This window comes from Myxocyprinus asiaticus, chromosome 14, assembly GCF_019703515.2.
Source record: "Myxocyprinus asiaticus isolate MX2 ecotype Aquarium Trade chromosome 14, UBuf_Myxa_2, whole genome shotgun sequence".
NCBI lineage: Eukaryota > Metazoa > Chordata > Actinopteri > Cypriniformes > Catostomidae > Myxocyprinus > Myxocyprinus asiaticus.
The window spans coordinates 10,835,421-10,860,129 of NC_059357.1; the positions used below are offsets into that span (position 1 = coordinate 10,835,421).

General features: G+C 37.4%; 1 protein-coding gene across 1 annotated transcript in view; it reads right to left on the minus strand.

The window, feature by feature from the left end:
- Positions 1 to 24,709, minus strand: part of arhgap27l (Rho GTPase activating protein 27, like) — a 40,258-nt gene that overhangs the window by 9,974 nt on the left and 5,575 nt on the right. Inside the window, exons 2-6 of the mRNA XM_051717571.1 lie at positions 18,402 to 19,335; positions 4,008 to 4,487; positions 2,807 to 3,016; positions 2,190 to 2,270; positions 1,904 to 2,020 (exon numbers count right to left, since the gene is read on the minus strand). Of these exons, the coding sequence (XP_051573531.1) occupies positions 1,904 to 2,020; positions 2,190 to 2,270; positions 2,807 to 3,016; positions 4,008 to 4,487; positions 18,402 to 19,247 (1,734 nt within the window). The 5' untranslated portion in view covers positions 19,248 to 19,335. The remainder of the gene's footprint in view (positions 1 to 1,903; positions 2,021 to 2,189; positions 2,271 to 2,806; positions 3,017 to 4,007; positions 4,488 to 18,401; positions 19,336 to 24,709) is intronic.

The window sequence follows — 24,709 nt, forward strand, 5'->3', positions numbered from 1 at the left end:
AACTGTATCTACAGTTGTGCTCAAAAGTTTGCATACCCTGGCAGAAATTGTGAAATTTTGGCATTGATTTTGAAAATATGACTGATCATCTTTTATTTAAGGATAGTGATCATATGAAGCCATTTATTATCACATAGTTGTTTGGCTCCTTTTTAAATCATAATGATAACAGAAATCACCCAAATGGCCCTGATCAAAAGTTTACATACCCTTGAATGCTTGGCCTTGTTACAGTCACACAAAGTGACACACACAGGTTTAAAATGGCAATTAAAGGTTAATTTCCCACACCTGTGGCTTTTAAAATTGCAATTAGTGTCTGTGTATTAATGGTCAATGAGTTTGTTAGCTCTCACGTGGATGCAATGAGCAGGCTAGATACTGAGCCATGGGGAGCAGAAAAGAACTGTGAAAATACCTGCATAACAAGGTAATGGAACTTTATAAAGATGGAAAAGGATATAAAAATATATCCAAAGCCTTGAAAAGGCCAGTCAGTACTGTTCAACCACTTATTAAGAAGTGGAAAATTCGGGGATCTCTTGATACCAAGCCAAGGTCAGGTAGACCAAGAAAGATTTCAGCCACAACTGCCAGAAGAATTGTTCGGAATACAAAGAAAAACCCACAGGTAACCTCAGGAGAAATACAGGCTGCTCTGGAAAAAGATGGTGTGGATGTTTCAAGGAGCAAAATACGACGATACTTGAACAAAAATTAGCTGCATGGTCGAGTTGCCAGAAAGAAGCCTTTACTCTGCCAATGCCACAAAAAAGCCTGGTTACAATATGCCCGACAACACCTTGACACAGCTTCTGGCACACTGTAATTTGGAGTGACGAGACCAAAATAGAGCTTTATGGTCACAACCATAAGCGCTATGTTTGGAGAGGGGTCAACAAGGCCTATAGTGAAAAGAATACCATCCCCACTGTGAAGCATGGTAGTGGCTCACTGATGTTTTGGGGGTGTGTGAGCTCTAAATGCATGGGGAATCTTGTGAAAATTGATGGCAAGATGAATGCAGCATGTTATCAGAAAATACTGGCAGACAATTTGCATTCTTCTGCACGAAAGCTGCGAATGGGACGCTTTTGGACTTTCCAGCACGACAATGACCCTAAGCACAAGGCCAAGTTGACCCTCCAGTGGTTACAGCAGAAAAAGGTGAAGGTCCTGGAGTGACCATCACAGCCTCCTGACCTTAATACCATCGAGCCACTCTGGGGAGATCTCAAACGTGCGGTTCATGCAAGACGACCAAAGACTTTGCATGACCTGGAGGCATTTTGCCAAGACGAATGGGCAGCTATACCACCTGCAAGAATTTGGGGCCTCATAGACAACTATTACAAAAGACTGCACGCTGTCACTGATGCTAAAGGGGGCAATACACAGTATTAAGAACTAAGGGTATGCAGACTTTTGAACAGGGGTCATTTCATTTTTTTCTTTGTTGCCATGTTTTGTTTTATGATTGTGCCATTCTGTTATAACCTGTTATAACCTACAGTTGAATATGAATCTCATGTTTTCTTTAAAAATGTTACATATATTACCAATTCTCCAAGTGTATGCAAACTTTTGAGCGCAACTGTATTTCATTACAATTTAATTCTATTTCCTTAAATTCCTCAAATGTGAGTTACAATTCTGCATCTTTTTTAAAAGTTTGCTACTTTAACTTAAAAGGCATTCTCAATTCATTTCTGCATAGCACACAACCCAATAAATCACTAGTTCAGCTGCAGTATCCTTGAGCCAAGAACTTGGCCCTTTATTTGCAACCTGTGCAAAATAAAGTCCCACATAACTGTTAAAACTGTATGCAGGCCACAAATAAAGAGTAAAAAAATAATAATTACAAGAGTGAACAGACTCAGTTTAGTGTCCTAACACTCACCAGGTCTTCCTGGGAAACACTGAACTGGCCCATAGTGTGTCTCCAGCTGTTCACAACAGGTTGAGCATCTTGGTCCGTTCCGTTTCCCATTGTCGGCTGACCGGGCAAGACTGAAGCCTTAATAAAAAGTCAATAAAAGTCTAATAATGAGTTTTTATAGAGTTCAGGGTGATGGATTTACGTAGGATTCATTGAGGGTTGTAAAGAATAGGAAAATCTATTTAGTTATTTGATTTGACAGAAATGATCACAAACACAGAATGGTTAATCAAAGTCATGCACAGACCTCTGGAAGAGCCCACTGACATTTATAGCCATCTTTTGAGTAGTAATACACCTTCCCTTTGTCATCTTTAGACTGGACCCACTGTGATTAGGAGATAATAATGTCAATCTAGGTGTGAAATCAAAGTGGTATTTTTTTAAAAGAGGAATTAGCCATACACTTAAATATTTAGCATAATTTGATTATGCTTTCAGCTAACAATAAGAGTATTTTCAGCTCCATTTAACCCATTTCATCAAATCCTTCCACAGAAAATCAGTGCAGAAAATATGAATCAGCAGATTTATTTTGGCATTGGTTATGATTCATTTGCAACATGTTCTCGGTGTCTTGCCAGATGCACACAGTTGCAGTATCATTGAGTCACCAACAGAGGGTACCAATCCATATAAAAGGAAACTTAATTCTTATAAGCTGTATTTACTGCTGCTGCCAGCATTAAATAGGCCAAAGAAAATCTGCTGAGATATCATATGAATGATTCAAGTTGTATTGAATTAACAAATAATGATTAATCATCATTTGGTTAGCAGAATGGAAAAAAAAATAATGAGTACATTCATTAGTAGCCTCTGTCTCAGTGTATGTGTGTGTGATTTCTAATTAACTCGAATTACCTGTTCGTGTGTGTTTTCACTTGTGAAGACACACTTTCCATCCTCTACAGATTGGCTCCAGCCCACAGGGACATCTTTATGTGTGTCCATAGCAGCCCTAGGGATGATGGCGCGTTTGATTTGGGATAACTGAAGATCCTTAGGGAGGTGAGGAAGATTATGGGATTCCTCATTCTCATTTGTAGGGTAGTCCTCCTCTGGCAGAGGTGGCTAAATAAAGGAAGAATGAAAGAACAAATGAATGAATGACAGAAAGATAGACAGAAAGGAAAAATGAAGAAAAGAACAAAAGTATGAATAAAAAAAACAAACGAAAGAAACAAAAAAGGATGAAAGAAAAAAGACAGAGGGAAAGTATAAAAGGATTAAAAAATTAACAAAAGAATGAACAAAAGAACAAACGAAAGACAGAAAGTAAGAATGAATGAACAAACAAAAGAAAAAAGGAAGAGAGAAAAAAGACAGAGAGAAAGGATGAAAAAGAGACAGAAAGGATGAAACAACGAAATATGAAAAAGAATGAACGAAAAAGGAAAGAAAGGTAGAAAAACAGACAGAAAGGAAAAATTAAGAATGAAAGAATAAATGAAAGAAAACAAAAGAAAGAAAGAAAAAAGACAAACAGAAAGGATAAAAGAAAGAAAAAAGACAGACAGGAAGGATGGATGGATGGAAAAACGAATGAAAGAATGAACAAAACAATGAAAGACTTTAAAAAACAAAAAACAAAAACAAATGAAAGAATGAACAAAAGACAGACAGACAGAAATAAAGAATGAAAAAGACAGAGATAGACAGACAGAAAGGATAAAAGAAAGAAAAAGACAGAAAGAAATTATGAAAGAATGAACGAAAGAACAAATGGAAGGCAGAATATATGAAAGAAATAACGAAAGAAAAAAGAGACATTAAAGAAAAATTAACAAAAGAAAGAAGAGTGAAAAAATATAGACCGATAGGATAAAGAATTAAATGAAAGAAAGAAAGAACAGAGAGAGAATCAGCTTTTGAGAAGGCTATTCACTCACAATGACTGATTGACTCCTTTAAAAGTGGCAAGCAAATAAAGTAATTCAATGAACAGAGAGATAATTAAAATAGAGAGGTGACATTGTTCAGTCCTCAATATATTGCTCTGTGACAATATTTGTTCACCAACCCCACTGTTGTTTCAGTTTGGCCCAGTGAGCATATAACTTACCGGCACATCTGCTTGCTTGCCATGATTGTGCACACCGTCTGCGGAGGGCGGAGGGGACAGCGGATCTGGCACAGTCCAAGTGGTTTGCTTCAAAGTGTGGTTATAGTAGTAATGTCTCCCAGAGGCCTCATCCAAAAGCTGCTCCCAGTCAGAGCCCTGCGAGTGGGCTGAGGATGGGATGGACAATGCAGGTAAGGGGGAGGTCGCAGACTCCATACCAGCACCTGGGTGGGGGCTACGGGGATCAGACCAACTGCTCTGCCCCGTGGTAGGATGGTAATAGAACTCTTTGCCGCTGTCGTGGTCAGTATGAACCTGCCATCCGGCCGAGTTTGGCGAGGAGGCGGAGTCAGGGGCGGGACTGAGGGCAATGCCAGGTGAGGAGCAGGTGGAGGCAGAGGAGATCGGAGAGTGACGGCCGGTCTTCTTCAGGTCAGTAACGTTAGCATACACCGCCGTGTTGGGGTTTTCATTCTCAACCTGATGGGAAAGAAGAGAATTAGTCAATTGTTTTGGATATGATGGCTGCTTTGAGAGAGCACAAAAAAGTAAGATGTCCAGGTCACTTTTCCATACAAAAAAAGCCACAAGCTCCAATAAGGAGGTGTGACGAGGAGGAGGGGGTGGCTGGGCCGTGATGAGCACAGCTGGTGCTGAATCAGCTGATCAGCGGGAGAGCGAGATAAGGGGCACTGGAGATGCCGGTTCGAGAGAGAGAGACGCACGTGGCCGTGTTGCATGTGTGTCTGTTTATGTTTGTTTAAGTTCATTGTTTAAGTTCACTTATGCATTAAAAGTTTATGTTGACTGTTCAGCTGGTTCCCACCTCCTCCTTGCCCAACCTTTACCTGTTACAGTGTTACCGAAACCTGGGAGGGAGGAGGGATGCACTGTCGCGGAGTCCTCCCCACTGCCATCCGCCAGTGGAGCAGCCGCAGCCGTCTGCCAGGGGACGGAGGGGTTGCTGCTGGCCGCCGAGAGCCAGAGGAACTGCAGTCATCTGCCGAGAAGGGGAGAAGCGTTTCTGACCACCAGGGGCCAGAGGACTCGCTGCCATCTGCTGGAAGAGGAGCGAGCTGTCATCCGCCAGAGGGCGGAGGAGCGGTTGAGGACCTGGCGACAGCGCGTCCGGGAGCCGGCGAGCAAGTTCTTTTCTCTCTCTCCTCTCACTCTCTCTCTCTCTCTCTCTCTCTGTGTCTCCACTCGACCTTTCCCTATCCCTACACCTCCCCTCGTCTCTCACCCCAGGTTCACAGGAGGCGGGGTGGACCACCGGCTGATAGAACGGCCTGAAGGGCAGCGTCACCCCCCAGAGATGGGGGGGAGTTAGTCAGACCGGTGGCGCCCCAGCCTGAATCGGGCGGGGGAGGAGTGTGAGGAGGAGGGCGTGGCCGGGCCGTGATGGAGCACGGCTGGCACTGAATCAGCTGATCAATGGCATTGCGAGATAAGGGGTGGCCGGAGATGCCGGTTCGAGAGAGAGAGACACACGTGGCCACGTTGCATGTGTGTCTGTTTATGTTTGTTTAAATTCATTGTTTATGTTCATTTATGCATTAAAAGTTTATGTTGATTGTTCAACTGGTTCCCACCTCCTCCTTGCCCAACCTTTACCTGTTACAGGATGAAAAAAGTACCATAACAACAGTCGATTTGACTAATGACAATAAGCTCTAATGACAAATCAGCTATGCAATATTTGTCTGCATGGAAGAGAACAAAATTTAAGTTGTTATTCACTGAAAATCTTGTCTTTCCTCTAAAGGCATGGGTTACCCAAAAATGAAAATTCTATCATCATTTACTCTCCCTCAGATTGTTTCAAAACCATATGACTGTCTTTCATCCGTGGAACACAAAATGAAAAGTTTGACAGAATATTAGCCTCAGCCACCATTCACTATTATTATATGAATAAAAGATGCAATTGATTGAATGGTGACTGAGGCTGTCAGTCCGTAACAATCTGCCTAAAATCTCCTTTTGTGTTCCATAAAAGAAAGAAAGCCATAACAGTTTAGAACAACATGAGGGACAGAATTTTCATTTTTGGGTGAACTATCCCTTTAAGTGCAGTTCATTTGCATGAAGAAATGTGGTTTAATTCACCAACATGCACTGAAGTCCCTTGGTTGACTGATTCAAAACAAAGACAACAAAAACCCTGGTCAAAATTGTTATTTCCACCTAATATGTATATAAGATTCAGTTTGATCCTTTAGATTAGGTCTGACAGAATGAGGTAAAGGTTAAATTGAAACAAAAAGCCTATATACATTCTGCCAGTTTATCTTAACAGAACATTAAATTCAAAGCATTACCCTTAAAACTAAGGTTTGTTTTTTTTTTTTTTTTTTTTTTTTTAAGGGATATGGTTCTGATTAGCTTTACACCAAAGTAAAAAATAAACCTTTGTGGAAAAAGACAATATGAACAGACTACATGACAAGAACACAGGAATTGCATGATCACTTATCTATGTCAAATGTCAACGTGACAGAATTTCATTATATAATTATTATAAAAGTAATCTCACCACAGCACCTCACAAATACGGGAATATTTCTCACAGAAGAGGATTTCTAGTCCAACAGTGATCGTCTTGAAATGTATTGTTGATTCCGCACTTTGATTACTGTAACCGCAACACATAAAAGGACTAAATAAGCATTAAAGAGACAAAACTTCTTGCAGAGGGTTTTACTGTGCTGACTGTTGTTCACTTACAAGCACAGCAAGTTATCATCATGCAAAAACACTCTCCAAGAAGATGCATCTCTTAATTTGAGAAATGAGTCTCCCATTAAAACCACCACCACTAAAAATATAAATATTAGTAGTCGACCATTCTTGCAAATCCATACTGCACACCTGTGCAAGCTCATTAAAACATCACAAACAAGCCCTCTTAATGGGATAGTTCACCCAAAAATGAAAATTCTCTCATCATTTACTCACCCTTATGCCATCCCAAATGTGTATGACTTTCTGCTGAACACAAATGAAGATTTGTAGAAGAATATCTCAGCTCTGTAAATCCTCACAATGCAAGTGAATGGGTACCAATATTTTGAAGGTCCAAAAAGCAAATAAAGGCAGCACAAAAGTAATCCATAAGTCTACAGTGGTTAAATCCATATCTTTAGATGCGATATGATAAGTGAGGGTGTGAAACCGATCAAGTCCTTTTTTTTTTTTTTTTACAATCAATTCCCACTTTTACTTTCACACTCTTCTTCTTTTATTTTTCGCAATTCACATGCTTTGTGCATATCGCCATCTCCTGTGCAAGGATGAGAATTTATAGTAAAAATGACTTAAATAATGATTTGTTTCTCACCCACACCTTTCATAATGCTTCTGAAAATATGGATTTAACCACTGTTAACCACTGTTAAATAGTCATATGGATTACTTTTATGTTGCCTTTGTGATTTTTTGACCTTCAAAATTTTGGTACCCATTTACTTGCATTGAAAGGACCTACAGAGCTAAAATATTCTTCTAAAAATCTCAGTTTGTGTTCTGCTGAAGAAAGAAATTCACACACATCTGGGATGGCACTGGGGTGAATGATGAGAGAATTTCTAATTTTGGGTGAACTCTCTCTTTAATTAAATGCTGTGTTTGTTTAGTGAGAGTGAACGTTTCTCTTGATTGCATGTACTTCTAAAACGAGGAAGCATGCCGATAATGTATTTTCCAATATATGGCACACTCTCTGGGAAAAAGGAAGCCAAGATCAAAACAGATGAGCGGGCATAGGTTCCCGCTGCATGCAGTACATTTTAGGAGAGCTTGATACACACATAATGGTGAAGCATGAAACCAAGCCAAAAATGTACATTTACTGCCATATAGTCTCCCAAAAATCTGAATCAGATGTGTAAGCCAAAAGGAACACAACTTCTTCAAGACAACACACAATCAAATACATTTGGCTGTGTGTGACAAGAAAGGTTTTTATTGCAGTAACAACCAGAACAACAACTTAATTTGACAAATAACCAAAATGATGTCCATGAACTTATACAATTTATACTTATAAAACTTATATATATATATATATGATATATTAATATACATTTTACATTTATAATTTTCTACTCCAAACCATTATCGAGATATATTCATGTATGCTTCTGGGTTAAAATGACTTAAAATGATAGGAGCAGGTTTCAAATAAACAAATTAAAAAAAGAATATATATATATATATCTGATCAACATGCAGTATTTGGTCAGTGTTTCTGCATCCATTGTTTTTAATCACCTTTTAGTTGTTTTGCAGTCAACTAGTCGGTGTGACAAATGAATTGAAAAAGTACAAATGCAATCTATCAGTTAATATTATAATTATTATTATTTTTTTATTTTTTTTACATATAAATTGCTTGAATAATTATTATACAAGAATAAGAAATAGTTTTAGATTAAATAGCATGTAACATCCTCCAAAATCACTTGTATGTTTCAAAAATGGGAAATAACCTGTAATTGTCAAAGTTTTTAAGAGGAATCACATCATTTGATCATGGGTCAGTTTAAGGCTACACAATAAACTTTCTTTGACTGTGTCACATCTTCTCTAGTAACATACTTTGAATAGAATATCTTTGGTGGGTAAACAACAAACAACTGTTTCTTCAAGCAAACAACAGTAGGATAGTCTCACAAGTGCTGATGTAATCAGTGACTCCACCATATTCTACCTGCATATCTTACACAGCAATCCCACAAAACCCACTCTCAGTCTCATAACGTTGCCTTGTGTTTACTGCTTACCTTACGAAACCTCAGAAATGGCTCCAGTCTGGGCACAAGCGTATGGCAAGCCTTTAGGATGACCTCTTTCACTTCCATCTGAACAACAATGCCAAGTCTTCTCGAACAGAAAATCTTACAAAATCTAAAGGTTGGTTTCTGACCACATTTGTTCCCACCTGAAAGGTGCCAAAAGCTTCAAAAGAACAAGATCTGGTAATGCTTTTCCACTGAACGACAGCAGCTTTCTAAGAGTCAGTTGTCAGCATGTATACAGAGAGAAGGGATTCACAGAAATTGTGTATTTAACAAAAAGATCTGACTTCAGGGGAGGGACACATCATGATCTCCTCAAGGTCATACACAAACATGAAAGAGCACACATACAAACACAGAAACCTCAGCTGGGGACTGCTGTTATAGGGTGGAGGGAGTTGTGTTAAACTGTAATTTCCTTCTGAGGTGGAGTAATGCTAATTAACATAAACAAACATAATCATGGGTTTGGTAAACATCCTGAGGTCTACCAAAAATACTATATAGTACATAACATGAAATAATGGACTAAAAGTTTGGAGTTAATCAAAAGTACAAATGCTTATTTATGAAATATTACAATGAAATTAAACATTGTGTTTTATGTACCGGTTATAGCCTTTAGTGCGAGCGAAAACCCCATCCTTCCAATAGGGGAAGCAGTGCTTGCAAACTGAAATCACAAATTCAGTCTCTCCCACAACTTCCTGTATCACGTTGAATAGTTATGTGCTGAGAATTGGGTAGTAGAACCTTCTAAAGTAACCAAATCAAGTGGTAAGTCTAGATTATAGGTCAAGGGTGGGTTTTGCCATTCAAATAAAACCTCAAAAGCTTTTTTAGACACTCCCCAGATTTCACTTTAAAGTATTCTCTATGGTCTCATCTTTACCATGAACCAAAGTGTAAATGAATCAATAAATTTATGCAAAACAAATTACCAATATTGCAAATCAGAACCTTCAGGTTTGTGAGCAGGCAATGAGCTTGTTTGCAGGCACACCAATACACTGATAACTACCAAAAATCAGCATATATATAATTTTTTTTTTTAAAAATCAGACAACCCAAAAAAACTGCATTTACATGACACTTGAATCCATCTGATTATTCCCTGCTTTTGATGTCAAAATGTAAACAGTCATGCGCACATTAGATAAATTAGTTAAACCATTAAGAACAGCAGTAAAGGTGTTTACATGCAACGCAAAATCAGTGTAATGGGCAAAAATCTGTGTGTGCCAATTGGTTTTTGCTCAAACCGTTTATTACCCTAACCCTGGATAATGAAAAACTTTTACATGTCCTTGCACATTGTCGGCTTATTAAGCATAATTGGTGTGACCTTGTGCATGTCAACGCACTTAATGTTTAAGCTAGATCAACTCATTTTACTCTGATCTTTATAGCGACTGCTTTTGTTTGTATCTTTTTGGTTGCTGTTTCCTGCTTTGGTCTACAGCACTGACATAGAGATCCAAGGTCCAAAATCCTTTAAATTAACCAAACTAAAAGTAATCTCCAACAATTTTATCTTGGATTAACAATCAATTTCCCCCAAGTAATCAAAATATATTGTAAACAAACTCATAAACTGCAAACAATCAACATCCACTAACAATGTCAACATGCACTAAGTGTGACGTTTGGTCAATCATTTGTGTTTCATGGCCTCAAAATGGTCATATGACGTGACATTCCACTGTATTTTGACCCCATTCCTGATCAGCAAGTGCAATTAGAAAGTCCTCCCTGATACAACACAAGGCAATAATAGAACCATAAAGACTAGTATAAATGTTGACCAACAAAGTCCTAATTTCTCAAATAGGATTATTACGATTTTTCTTAACGGTTGTTCACTCAGTTCTGATTAAATGTTAAGACGTTTATGTAAATGTATTTACACTGCACAATGACCAGGTGAGATGATTATTAGATACAGAATAAATTTCCTGGACACTGATTCATTCATGAAGTAAACTGCAATGTCAGTGGTGAGATTCCATATCAAATTTCCTTATTTAACGTGACTTAAAAACATATTAAGTATGTTTTTTTAGGACACAGAGCAAAACCTAAATACATCTACAGTACATAAAACCAAATTTTTGTCTTAATCATGTTGACATGCCAAAATAATATTATCAGTAGAGGGAGCATTTCTCAGCTTCAAATTTAAATCATAGACTACCTTAACAATAACAACAAAATAACTCTTTAAATAACCCAATATCCAGACCAAAATAATCAATAAAAGTGTGATTAGAAGTTCATCACTGAGCAGTTCAGAGAGCAAGTGCTCTCAAAACAACCCTTCGCCAATGAGAGATCAAAATAGACTGCCTTGAATGATTTGAAGCACAAAACAATCAATGAAATGATGTAGAGCTGATTTTGTGTATGAATGAAATAGTGAAAGACAACTGTGGTAATAAAAGCAGCCTATGTAATTCTCACTGAAAAAAAAGAAGAAAATTCAGCTGAGGTTTTTTAGGACTTCTTAGGAAGCTGCACACCACAGCAAGCTACTCTCTCCACAAACTGTTGAGTCATTTCTTTCCAAGTGTAAACCACAAAAACGCTCTAGGGTCCTTTCCAAATCTATTAAATAACCAATTCAGAGGCAAACATTTTTTATTTGCATACACCCTTGGTTTACCATTAGGTTTATCAAACAGGAAACCTAAAGCTAACAGTTAAGCTTTGCCCCATCTAGACTTTAAGTGACTGACCTGACTCACTTAAAACACCATAATTATAATCTACGAAACTTTTGAACAGTTTCGTGCACTTTGGCGCCCGCGCACTGGCTGTTTCCGCGCAGTGTTGTGGAGTCTCGCAAACACTCCTGTCATAATCGAACAAAACTGTTTACACTGCAAGAGCGCGAATCGGTCTAATTGTATTTCTTCTAGTTTTGTCGCGTTGCGCTACTAGTGTGGATGGATTGTAAAGTTTTAAAAGTACCTGTCTTTGATTTCCGCGGTCGTCTCCGATGAATCTCACCTGTCTCTCCTCAACATACATTCGAGGCTCGAGCCCGCTCAGGTAACTAGCTGTGAAAGGGAGTGGTGACCAGCCTGCACTCTTTAACTCATTCTCTCCCAATTTTACACCAAGCTTCACTGGTCACACCTAAACATTAGCAATTCTTGTTATGAAAAACAAAAGTGATTTCAAAAGGTAAGGTTTTTTTTCAATGGCCATCTGTCCACATTAAGTTCTGGACGAAGGTACCAGTGTAGGTGTTTTTCTGAACTTGATTGTGTTTAAAGCAGTGAATTGCGATTTGGAGGTCATCGGGAAGTATTCCAATACAGAGTTCAATACATGAGCTCATGGTCTTTGAAATGCTGACCACAGGTTAGTCACTGTAGCCTATTTATGGATCATTGGTGAAATCTTCCATCAAAGTAAAATGTGGTTTATGGCCTCGCCCACCCATGTTCAGTCCCAGTCAAAATCTTCTCTCAGAGAATTCCACAGAAAGCTTAGCAGATTTCCATGGAACTGGATTGCCCCCATTTATAAAGTGGTATGTTTACATCCTTTGTTTCTTGTATATTTGTTTATAACATAATTTGTCTTATTTGGCTGAATGTTTTCAGCTATCAATAAGTGTTTAGTACTCTCAGTTTAGAACATATAACACATCTGACCATGTTTAAATCCAATCCACATATTTTCTCCCCAAATCAGCATAGAAAGGGCAATGAGAGTCCTCATCTGATGATCTAAGAACCTTAACTTGTATCTTAAGCTTCATACACTGCTGGTTTTGTGTGAAACAAGTCTCAGAGACTGATGCAGACTAACAATGTCTCTGAAACCTGATACAGGTGCATTGAGTGCCCCACACCCACTGTGCCTCTTCCCTCCATTCCAAACCAATTCAAACTACTCCCAAAGAAAAGTGAAAATACAATGATACTTTTTAGGTCAGCTTAGCTTATTAGAAGTATTAAACAGTATTAAGCATACTTCAGTTTAATCAGTTGATCCATTTGCAATGCTATTTAAATAGAAACAACTTGGAAAAACATAAAATGTACAGTGAAGTTCAGCGTTGGCATGGTCAACTCTCTCAAATGCTGTGGGGTGAGGTAAGGTTCAGAGACACACGAGAAAGAGCCACTGGATTCCCTGGAATTCAATACAAATGCTAGAAATAAATATTTTGATAAGTATATGAAATGAAAATCTCCGTACTAGAAAAGCCCAAAGTATACTTCGGTCAGATGTGAAAGCTGAGCGTCTGCATACAGGACGTGGGACACAAATATCGCCATCTGCATTATAAACTTTATAATAATAAACTTTCAATCTCTGTCTCTCTCCCTCACTCTCTTTCTGTCAAATTTTAAGCTCTAGGATCATTTTCTGTTTTTGTTTTTTTAACTGAGAAACTGAAAACATCAGTGCTAATAATTGTCGCCTTGCAGCTATTAAGCCTGACTCAGATCCTAAGATCTGTGCTAACAATGTCTCAGGAGAATACTTCTCACCTTTCAAGCATACATGCAAAAGGCTAAATGATACTCAAAATCCTTACTTCGCCACCAAAATATATATTCTAATATTATACTTCAGATACGACTTTTAATTTGACTGAAAAGATTACTTACTATACTGAAAGTGAGCTGTGATTTTTTTTTTCCTGAATTCTTTAAAAGACGGTTGATAATAAAGAAGCCAAACAATGTTGTGACATGCCCTATAGTTCTTAGTAATTAAACTCTGTGGCATGGTGTGTTCAGACCTCTAAAATTGTTCACAAACATGAAAAAAAGGGATGGGCACCCTGACAACCTGTAAGGCAAGGAGACATGGGTGAGTGCACTACAAACAGAGTGAGTGCAAACAGAAATAAAAAGTGAATGTACGTTTTCTTTGGATAGACTTAGTCATTATATTGGGTAGTGGTTGTTATGGCCTATTGTTGTGCACACCTGATGGCATAAGTTATTAGGAGGATGAGAGTGCCTTGTGTACTGTTAATGTCTCTCATATTCTAAAACATACACGCTTTAGCTTGCTGTAGGAAAAACAGTAATATCCTGTTCTGATGTCATGTCAGAGGGCCTTTAAGGAAGCTCTCATTTATTTTCCATTGTTTTCATAGCTTTTCTTCATCTGGCTCCAAACCCCTGATGACTTTTAAAGAATGGTTTAAATGTGACTTTGATGGTAAGCTGATGTAATTTCAGTCGTGGCTGAAAACTTTGGGACTTTGGGAGTGAGTGATACTGACACTGTGCTGTATAAATGTGTTAAGCTAATTCTAAGGAAGACAATCTTCAACAAAACCAAACAACCTGCCACTTTGTTGAAGGATTTATGCAACATGCCAACATCGCCTCCCTGTGGCTCACTCTGATATCATGCCCCTGTATTAGCATACCATTTCCTTTCATAAAACACTTCCTGTTCTACTGCTTTTCTTCCTAAGGTTTTATGCTATGTTACAAATACTGCCAAGCAGAGAGAATGAATGTGTCAGAAATACACCAAAAGTTTAGAGGTCAGTATTCAATCCAATCCAGCACTTCCTTTTATTGCTTTACAATAGAAACAAGTCTTAAATCTCTATTGTATGAAAGGAATTACTTTCCATTCAAGTAGGGTGACCACATTCTGGTTTTCCAAAAAGAGGACACTTTTCTTTTTTTCTTTTTTTTCGCCGGGGGGTGGGGTGGAATAACAGGGTTCAAAACAGTGTTACTATGAATGCAAATTTTAATACAGTGAAAAAGACACTCAATTAGCATAACATAAATATACATAAATAAATACAAATTTCCAACATTATTTTGAATGTCCATGTACTAAAATAAAATATTTGATGCCATGAGTGTACCTTCATTTACTATTACTATTATTTTGAATGGCTATGGAAAATGAAGCAGTGTGATAACAATTTTACATGGTCGCAAAAAGTAGCCCATTAATTTACCAGATGAACTTTCACCTTTTGCTGACTCTTTATGCTTCGCAGAGTTAATGTGTGCTTCTAAATCACTTGCACCTTTATTAGCAACTGACACATAAGTGCCAGCTTTACATGTCAAATATTCTGCTTCCCATGGATCTCAACCTGGATGAAAGCATGGGAATTTTTTGTGCAAATCTTCTGTAAATTTGCACTTTCATTTGGGCATTGTTTCCACTCAGCTGTCATTTGCTGCTACTGTCAAGCAACTGTTTGATGCTGAACACAACAGCCATTCGCGGAGAGACTGACAGGCAGGAATTTGGCCAATAGTTGCTGCAAGCCTCTTATAATCGACGAATTGGTGTGCGAGAAGGCGGGACTTACAAAGAGGGGTTAAAGCAACGCAAATATGCGCGTGCACACAATGAAGTATTAGATCAGATGCACATCATAATGCAACTAAAGCCGAATCCCGGACATTTTCGCAAATTTAGAAATCCCGGTCGGATGCTTTTTTAAGGTCTGAAAAAGAGGACATATGGTCACCCTACATTCAAGCTGATTGTCATGTTCCCTATTCCAGTCACAAAACACAAATATAAAATAGCTTGACGGTGTTTGTAAACTTAAGTTATCATAACTGTATGATGGTTGACTAACTGGTTTTAAAAGAATGATCACACCTTCATTATATCAGAGATCGTTCATGTCTGTACAGAACTGGGTCAATGCAGTTTAAAGAAATGTGAAAGGTGACAATTTGTAAAGGTAACCAATGCCATGAAGAGGATTTGATGTTATGTTCTTCTCATTTCTGTCAGCAGACTAATCCATTAGACTTAACCCTCTCAATGTTCACAAATTAGACCCATATATTCTTTTGTTGTATAAATGTTTGGATAATATGTGTCTGTGCATGTCTGTTGCCTGTGCCTGTATGTCTTTATAGGCCTGGTCTCGCAGAATCACTGTAGTATACCTAGATTTTTGCTCAATTATTTTTATGTGCTTCGTTGTTTGTAGGTATCATGGCACTTTGCTGGTAAAATGAACACTTGAGGTGCTACAACAATTATTTGTATCTCCTTTCACACAAATATCGAGTAAAACGGCAGACTATCAATTAATAAACTCTTACTTTTTGGCCTGTTCCTCACACAGTATTATCTTTTGACATTTTAACACTTTTACTATAGTGCATAACTTGTAAGGTTATACATTTAAACATTTGCATTACATAACCAACTACATTTACAAGCTTGTACACTGATAGAGTGTTGCATTTGCAATGCAAAGGACCATGAAGTTTCTTAAGTAAACTTTGCTTCAACCTTTAAAAGTAATTATTCAAGAGCCAGAAATAATAGAGAAAACAGAGTAAATAGTGCTTTAGGTTTTCCAGTAACAGCAGCAATTAAACATTTAAAAAATCATAATATATAAACATTAAAAAAGTAATCTAATGCAAAATGAAACTACTTAAATTATTAGCAATCTTTACTGTGTGATTATTATATACACAAGAATACTGATTCAATGCGGTCAGAGTTTGACTGAGAAGCAAACCTGTCATTTACATTTATTGGGTTTACAGCTACTTAAGTTATCCAGCCAAGGACAGTGAGCGCTTTCCTCTGTTTTCTTGTCAGTATTGTTGTTTGATTAAAATTATTAGGCCAGTGGTTCTCAACCAGGGGGCCAGGACCCACTAGGGGGCCTCAGCAAACTTCCAAGGGGGCCTCAAGATGTCTTAAAAGTATTCAAAATAAGTTATATTGAAATATGATAACTTCATTTAAATACTGAAATTAGTTAAAATCATGACAGTTCATGAAACGTCTGGAATCATTAAATTAATTGTGATAACTATTTAAATCTACTGACACTTCTAGATTCTGGGGCTTTGTAAAAGTCTTGGACAATGAGTAGCCTTGAAACGAAAAGGTTGAAAGCCACTGTATAAGGCTGCATTTACACATCGCACAGATCGGATAATTTGAGATATAAGATTTTTGTCCTGACTGCTTACACTCATGTAATACATAAATGGCTGTGTTTACATTAATACTACATTAAGACAGAACTGATTTTTCTTCGGTCTGCTTAATACACTCTCGTAATACATTAATATTTGTCTTAACATTAAAGGTGCTGTAAGCGATTTTTGCTGTTCTGAAACTTTTACAAGACTGAGCCATTAAATTAGACATACCCCTCTTTCCAAAAATCTGGCCTCCAAAGATAGCATTGAGAAGTCACCAAACAGTAGAGCATTGCTGCTGCTCATGGTTGCCAAAAACAACAGTAGAAAAATAGTGCCCTCAGCTGACAACTGTTATGAATCTGAATATGATATTAAACCTGGATGATCTTCAACTACTACACTATGAGAAAGTGCAAAATGATTGACAGGCAGAAAGCACATCACAGTCTTCTGATTTGCTGATCAAAGTACGTGTCTGTGGCCCGAGGTCACATTTTTGTTTGCTGTTTACATTGTCTAGTGCTATCACAGAGACCAGTGAGATATCTCAGTTCAATTATTTCAGTAATATCTCTCAGAGAGAAGCAACATTTTCTGCATCCCATTCCATAAAAAATAAATAAAAAATAAATAGCTTACAACACATTTAATATCGTGTCAAGAGGGGCATTTTGACTAAGAGGCACATTTGACTGTTCACGCATGCAGCTGCATTCACCACGAGACACAAGCAATCTGTAGACCTTATTCACAGTTTTTGATTTTTGATGGGAATAGACTTACCGTCTCTTCAGTGACATACATTATTAAGCTATCAAAAAGCTCCTAGATCACATCTAATTTTCCACAACTCATGTTGTCTTGAGTTTTTTTGTCTACTGAAATTTCTTGGAAAGATATTTTTCAATGTTTTGTTAGTGGAATGACAACTGTACAACCCATTTAAGAGACTATATGTCTATCCCTCACAGCCTCGTTGTAATTCCCATCAAAAATAAAAGATGGTGCTGCTGTGAATATGGTATGTAGAGCATGCACAAACAAATGTATGTGAGCATTTGGAAGCAGCCGGCTGTAATCAAACAGCACGTGGGTACTGACTTGAGTCAGTACTCTGTACTTCTGTTACTTGTAACATCTGTGGGTATTCAAGTATTGAATGAGCAGAGATTCCACACATCCCTAGCCAGTCGTGGCAGCACCCAGTTTGGGAACCACTGACTTAGAGTGTCAGAGAACCACCACAAAATGACATGGTTACTTCAGCAATTGCTTTGAATGGCAATATTGGTTAGGTTTAGGTTTAAGGTTTAGGGTAGGGAGGTCAGTTTTGTTGACATAAAATTAGATAGATCATTAACATTAAAAAGCTATATGTTTTATTATCTCACATTTGCTTTCTATGACACTATCAGTTAGGTTTAAGGTTTAGGGTAAGGAGGTTGGTTTTGTTGAGTTAAAACTCGACAGAGCATTAAACTTAACCTCATCCGTTTGGGAGAAAACTTTTTCCTGCTTTTAGTGCCACATAGTGAACATTTCACCTCGGAACTGCTCAAATTTGTACATGCAATAATGCTGCAATAATGAACCATGAATATCGTTTTGCAAAAATGTCACCACAATCTGAGGAATACCTGGTTTAGGTGTCTGTGTGTATTTTTATAACACTGTACCTTTATCTTTGAAAGTGAGCCTGTTGTGTTGGTCTCAGCGTCTGGCAATCCAGTAGGTGCTTTGTCAGTCAGTATCAACTCGTCTAGATTCAGATCCGATATGGATTCATAAATATTCTCAGAGTCTGGTGACGGCAATGGTTCTGAACTGGAGCTTTCACTTTCAGGTTCAATTGGGGATTCTGGCTCTGGTGACTTCCTGTGAGACTTGGTTTCTGTCTGGTTCTTGATGACAGGGAGCTCCACAGGTTTGACCGGGATAGGTCTGTGGAGAGGGTCGGCCGGGCTGAAGCTGGGCACTCTGAATTTTTCAGGCACTGTTTCAGATGGAGCGATATGAGAGCCAAACAACAGATTAGTTGCTTGACTTGTCCTCTTCTTCTGCTGCAATGAGTCTGAGGCAGAAACCGTTTTCAGGGATATGAGAGAGTCCGACGGTCTGCCACACTTGTAATAAGGGGGCTCTTGTAAATCCAAGGGGACACCAAAAGTCGACATGCGATTTTCCGTTTTATGATAATTCCCTTTGGAACGTAGTCTTATTGTCACCTCATCCGATTTGTGGACCTCTCCCAGGTCAGGCACAGCAGGCCTTAGATCAGGGCATGGTGGCTCTCTGAAGTCCAGAGGTGAAGGGATGTTGGGTGGAAGCTCTTTTACATATTTAGCAGGGATATAAAATGGCTTAGCGCATTCATCTTTGCACACTTGCCACCAATGATCATTGGTTTTGGCCAGGAGAATGTAGCGCTCATTGGGTTTAATGGACACCATGTGACCGTCCCGACCCTCGTATTCATATTCAAATTCCACCAATATCAAGCCCAGACTTTTTAAGGATGTCATCTTTCCTGTCTCACCTGTTTACCCCTTGCACTCCTTGATGGAAGGGGGTCACCTGATAAGGAGGAATCAAGGCTCGGCAAAGGCCCTCCTGAGGGTAGAAAACAAATGAGAGGATTATTAAAAGCAATAAGAGCAAAAGACACCGATTACTGAAAGAAATTATGAACAAGGGCTCCTTCATTCATTGGGCATAGAACACCTGCTCCACAAAGACAAAAACAATATGGCACCTTGGCTGACCTCTCTATCGGTCCAGCTGTTCTGAATGTTGTTCGACTTTGCCAAAAATGCCTGATTCTATCATATTATGATTGAAAGCTCCTTCCGCAGAGGTTATTTCTAGAATTGTGTGAACTGTCATAGGTAGACATAATGTAACTTTTCACCTCAAGCATTTGCCAAAAGGATCTAAAAACATCCACCCAATAAAATCCCTTGCACTTAAAGGGATAGTTCAACTAAAATTCTGTGATCATTTACCCACCTTAATGTTAATTCAAACTAATATGTCTTTCTTTCTTCTGTGGAACACATCTAAAGGAGAAATTAGACAGAATGTTAGCCTCAGTCACCATTCACTTTCATTGCATCTTTCTTTCATACATTTATAGTGAATGGTTATCATCTCTTTTTGGGGGGTTCCAAAGAAAAAAAGAAAGTCATATGGGTTTGAAACAACATGAGGGTGAGTAAATGATCATATAGTTGTCATTATGAACTATTCATTTTAGGACTGAACTTAAACATGTTTCAAATTCTTCAGTAGCAGAGCTTGCACAGTTGTGTTACTATGGTGCAGTCACTGCTAATTCAACAATGACAATGTTGCATGTTCCATCACACATTTCAATGACAAGCACAGTATTTTATTACATCACATTACCACATTCCAATGTTTTTGAGCATTTTAAGCTAACAGTGGTGATCTCTAACCCACACCTTTAGTCAACAGTTGCTGTTAAACCTCAGAGAACTGGAAGCAGGCAACTGTGGTGAGGTGCATTCATATGGACCAATAACTAAGGCTAAATGCCATAGTTCTAATCAATGACCAGAAACGACCATCTAGTGTGACCTCCAAAGTTATTAAATTACACTAGATTACAACACTCTGACTGACACACTTTTGGTGTGTTCTAGTAATCCAAATGTACAGGATAAAATACTAGCTAAACCACTGAATTTAATTTAAATTGAACAGATTAAGTAAATGCATAAAAACAGTCCTTACAACAATTATATTTACAGACTCCTTCCAGAATTAAATGACTTGAAAAGGTGTGTTATATACAGCATGTGCCAAGAGAAATACCTTCCTTCACACTTTGATAAAGTTTGACAAGAATGTTATAGGGATTATATTGGTTGACCGTCTATCTGTTTACTCAGTACACAGCGCACTTAAAGAGATTCACCCCTGAGACAACTGTGGTTATTTAATGTTTGCTAAACAGTCCCTATCACTTGTTAATCTTTGGTGTGCTATTTGACTGCTGCCTGAAAAGTAAGCTGGCTGTAATATGGAAGACAGATAGCAGCCTAGTGTTAGAAATCAAAGTGCTATCTGGGTTTGACTCTCAGCAAATTCTATAGAACACCTGAGATCTCAGATATTAAGCTATAGACAGGAAGCAATGTCACTGACATTTCAAAACATTAGAGTGTTATTGCATTTCACCAATTATAATACAAATATTACATTTCTGGGACTTGTTTTCATTATTACTTAATGACCTCTAGTTTTGTGCATGATCTTTTTAAAAGATTGTTTTTTGTGGTGGCTCCTTTAAAAGACTTCCTTCCTCTTGCTCATCTATTGCATAGAGAGAGACAGGAAGACCTAATGCTGCAGTAAGCAACAGCATAACCTGATGGTAGAATTTTCTCTTTTCTACTGATCTGACATCAAGGTGTTTTATACAAGTTCTGTTTATGCTCATTTAATGTACAGGTATATACAGTATACTTATACAACCGTATGCAAGTAGATGGTTGTACTGGGAAAAGAGCAGTTTCTAACAGGAACATGAAAACAAAGCACCAGCAAGAATACACCAAGGCGCAACAGAAAAAATAAATAAATAAATAAATAAAACAGAAAAAATAAAAAAAAATAAATAATATTCTCTGATCTCCTTTGTCTTATTCCATTTTTGACAAGAACTCGTCAAGCTAAGACTTAATGTTCCAAGTCCCTGATGTGCCATGCTCTTTTTAAGCATCCAAGTTTTAGTAGTTGTTTGAAGCTGTCAAATCAAAGCAAGCGTTCTTCTGCAATCAAACAATTATCCAAGGATCTTTCATGTAGTTCTTTCATCTCTAACCACAGAACTGATTCCCAACCACAATTTACTGCAGAGGGATGAGCTCTGTGGCTGCTTTAACAGACACTTGATCATAATATATCCATGTAGAATAGGCCTATCTTGCACAAAATATGGTTCAGTATGTTTTAAAAAAAAAAAAAAAAATATATATATATATATATATATATATATATATATATATATATATATATATATATATATATATATATATATATATTTTTTTTTTTTTTTATTTATATGTTTAGACAGAAAATTGGTTAACTCTAGACTTTGTCTATGAATAGTCAATGTTTGTGTAAACTAATTCTACTCAAGTCTACATTTAGTCATTTAGCAGATGCTTTTATCCAAAGCGACTTACAAATGAGGAACATAGCAAACAATTTGTCATACAAAATTCAACAACATCTGCAGTGTTGTTCTGCCAAGTTTTCAAGGTGGCTGGAGTAGTATAGGTGCTAGTTTAGAAAAGAGTACATGAAATGTCATGATTATGGCACTCATTTGAAACACATAAAATATTTTACTTGTCTCTCTACTATGCAAAAGTTTATTAGTATTTATGTTATCTAAATCCATGGTGTCTAACTATTGTGGTTAAAAGTGTCATTACCCATAATACAGAACTGATAGTTAAGTCCCAGGATGCTGATATTCCAGAAAAACACAATTTAGTAACAGCTATGAAATGAAACATTAACGTACTACACATCGTACCGTACCTAACGATGTCCTGTAGCCATATTGCGAGGTGAATCTTTCGTATATTAATTTAAATCTGTTAAACTGTAGCTGAGAGCACAATCAAAATATTTAACAAATTAACATGCAAGGGGTATATAGAACTTTGTGAATGACAGGCGTTCAAATTCTGCACAGTCCTGTGGTGCATATTATGTGTGGGCCAACTTTTTTCTTAATCACTGCACATTTATAATGGTTGGTAGACTTAATAAAGGCATGTAAAGCTAACTAAAAAGGGTGTCTTGCTAGAATTTCTTGTCAGACCTGATGTTATTTCAAGGCTTCCGCCTATGAGAGTGAGTTACAGATAATGCCATCCTATATTAGACTTGGGATGGGCATGGCTGGCAGTCTGCCTGCCGCAGACTAAAGAAAGAAAGGAAACACAGAGAGCCAAAAAGAGATATAGAGTTGGAGAGTTTCAGAAACTTTCAAAACCAATTAATTTGTCAAATAAGTACAAACACTCCTGATATAAGTTGCTTGCAAATCATGCTTCAGCACACTTAAAGTTTAAAGCTTTACAGAACTATATAAAAACTTAAATTATATTTTAAAAAAAATAGATTAAAAAATTGTTATTAAAACTTGTTTATAACTATTTTAAAGGCATACACTTCATTTGTGGTGAAGTAATTATAGCAGAAAAAATTAAGTACTTTTTACACTAAATAAGTTAAAGCATGAACTTGAAAATATACATTTGTACTTCAAACATGTAAAAATTATTGCTCTAGCTTATAAATATTATTTGTTATTGTTTGTTAACTTTTACATTTCACAGGTAAATAAAATAAATTTTACTTAATGAAGTTGTATGGTTTCACTGTCTGCAAGTTTATTTACACCGTTTTTAACGTTTGGTAATGTCTTGTTTTGTGAAGCCTGAAGTTCATTTTCTACTCAAAATGACCAATTTATAATTAATTAATTATTTTGATTTTTACCATCATCGTGTCACCAAGTGTTGAATTCTGTGTGTGCTGCCCTTTATCATGTGTCTAATGCCTATAATGCAAGGGGATGTTGTCCAGTAGACTACATAGCATGCATTAAGCTTCCCTGTGTAAGGCTTCCTTTTGTTATGTGGTATATAAGTAAACATGTTTATAAGGAATGTGAAATGCTCAATAAAATGTTTATTTAAGTGGACTTCAGATTTGTAAGTAAAAGTAACACAATTAACTGAAATATTTAAAGGGGTCATGCCATGAGGAATCAAATTTTGCTTGATCTTTTGACATATGAGAGGTCATTGTACTATAAAAACATACTGTAAGTTTCAGAACTAAAAACTTCCTCCTTAATAGAAAAAGAGAATTTATTTAAACCAAGCTGAAAAACAGCTCATTTGGAATTCATGGAACTTGTGACGTCACATGGACCAAATACATCTGCATATGCAACACCTATTTTTCGTCATTGCACCCTTGGCCCCGCCCACTGGTGCTCAGTCAGTCACACAGATGAAGAGGAGATGGGTCTGTCATGGGAAATTTATCCAAAGTGCACGTACACAGGACACCTTCATGTGCCTGTTTGGATTTTTTTCTACATAAACATGCAAAGACAGACGTCTTTGACTGCTTGATACATATCTAGGGATGATTTTTATAAGACGTGGTGTCAAGTTACAACTTTGAAGAGGAGAATGCATCATGGACACATTCTTTCGCCCATCTGTGGTATTTTTAGTTGTTGGTTTATGAAAACATGATGGAATGATACTGGAAACTGGATGTGGATGTGCCTTCAGCGTATTTTAGAGTGGATTGTATGTTCGGCTCAAATCATACCACTCATTATATCATTCAAGTTTGGTAAAGGAACTGTTATTGAAGGATGGGCAAGTTAAAAACACTTGGACAGGACTGAAAAAACCATGAGTAAACTGTTTCATTCATGAATATTTAATTACTGTGTGATATTTGATAGGGTGCTTGCACCCTGTTTACACCTGGCATGATTATAATGGGTTCTATTGCTTTTGATGCAACTCTCACGTCCGGTGTATACAGTGTGTAAGTGTTAACAGTTGTGCTTGAGATGAACAGTTTAATATATTCGGATACAATGTGTTGGATGTGCATTATGTGTAAACCCTGACATTTGGTTTTATAATGTTGTTGAGCTGGTTTATTCTTTTCTGATTGAGTTTCAAAAATTGCTCTATCTGAGGGGCTGCACGATGTTAGCCAATCATAACTGTGGGCATTTTCGTTGAAATTTTAAGGAGGGGATTATGCAAAACCGAGAGTTTCAGACAGAGTGCAAAATTATCATATATTACTAAATTATGACTGTTTTGGTGCAAAAAAACCTTTACTAACCTTATCAGTGAACCTCAGCAAAGATAATAATACTAAAAAAAGAGCATTTCATCACCCCTCT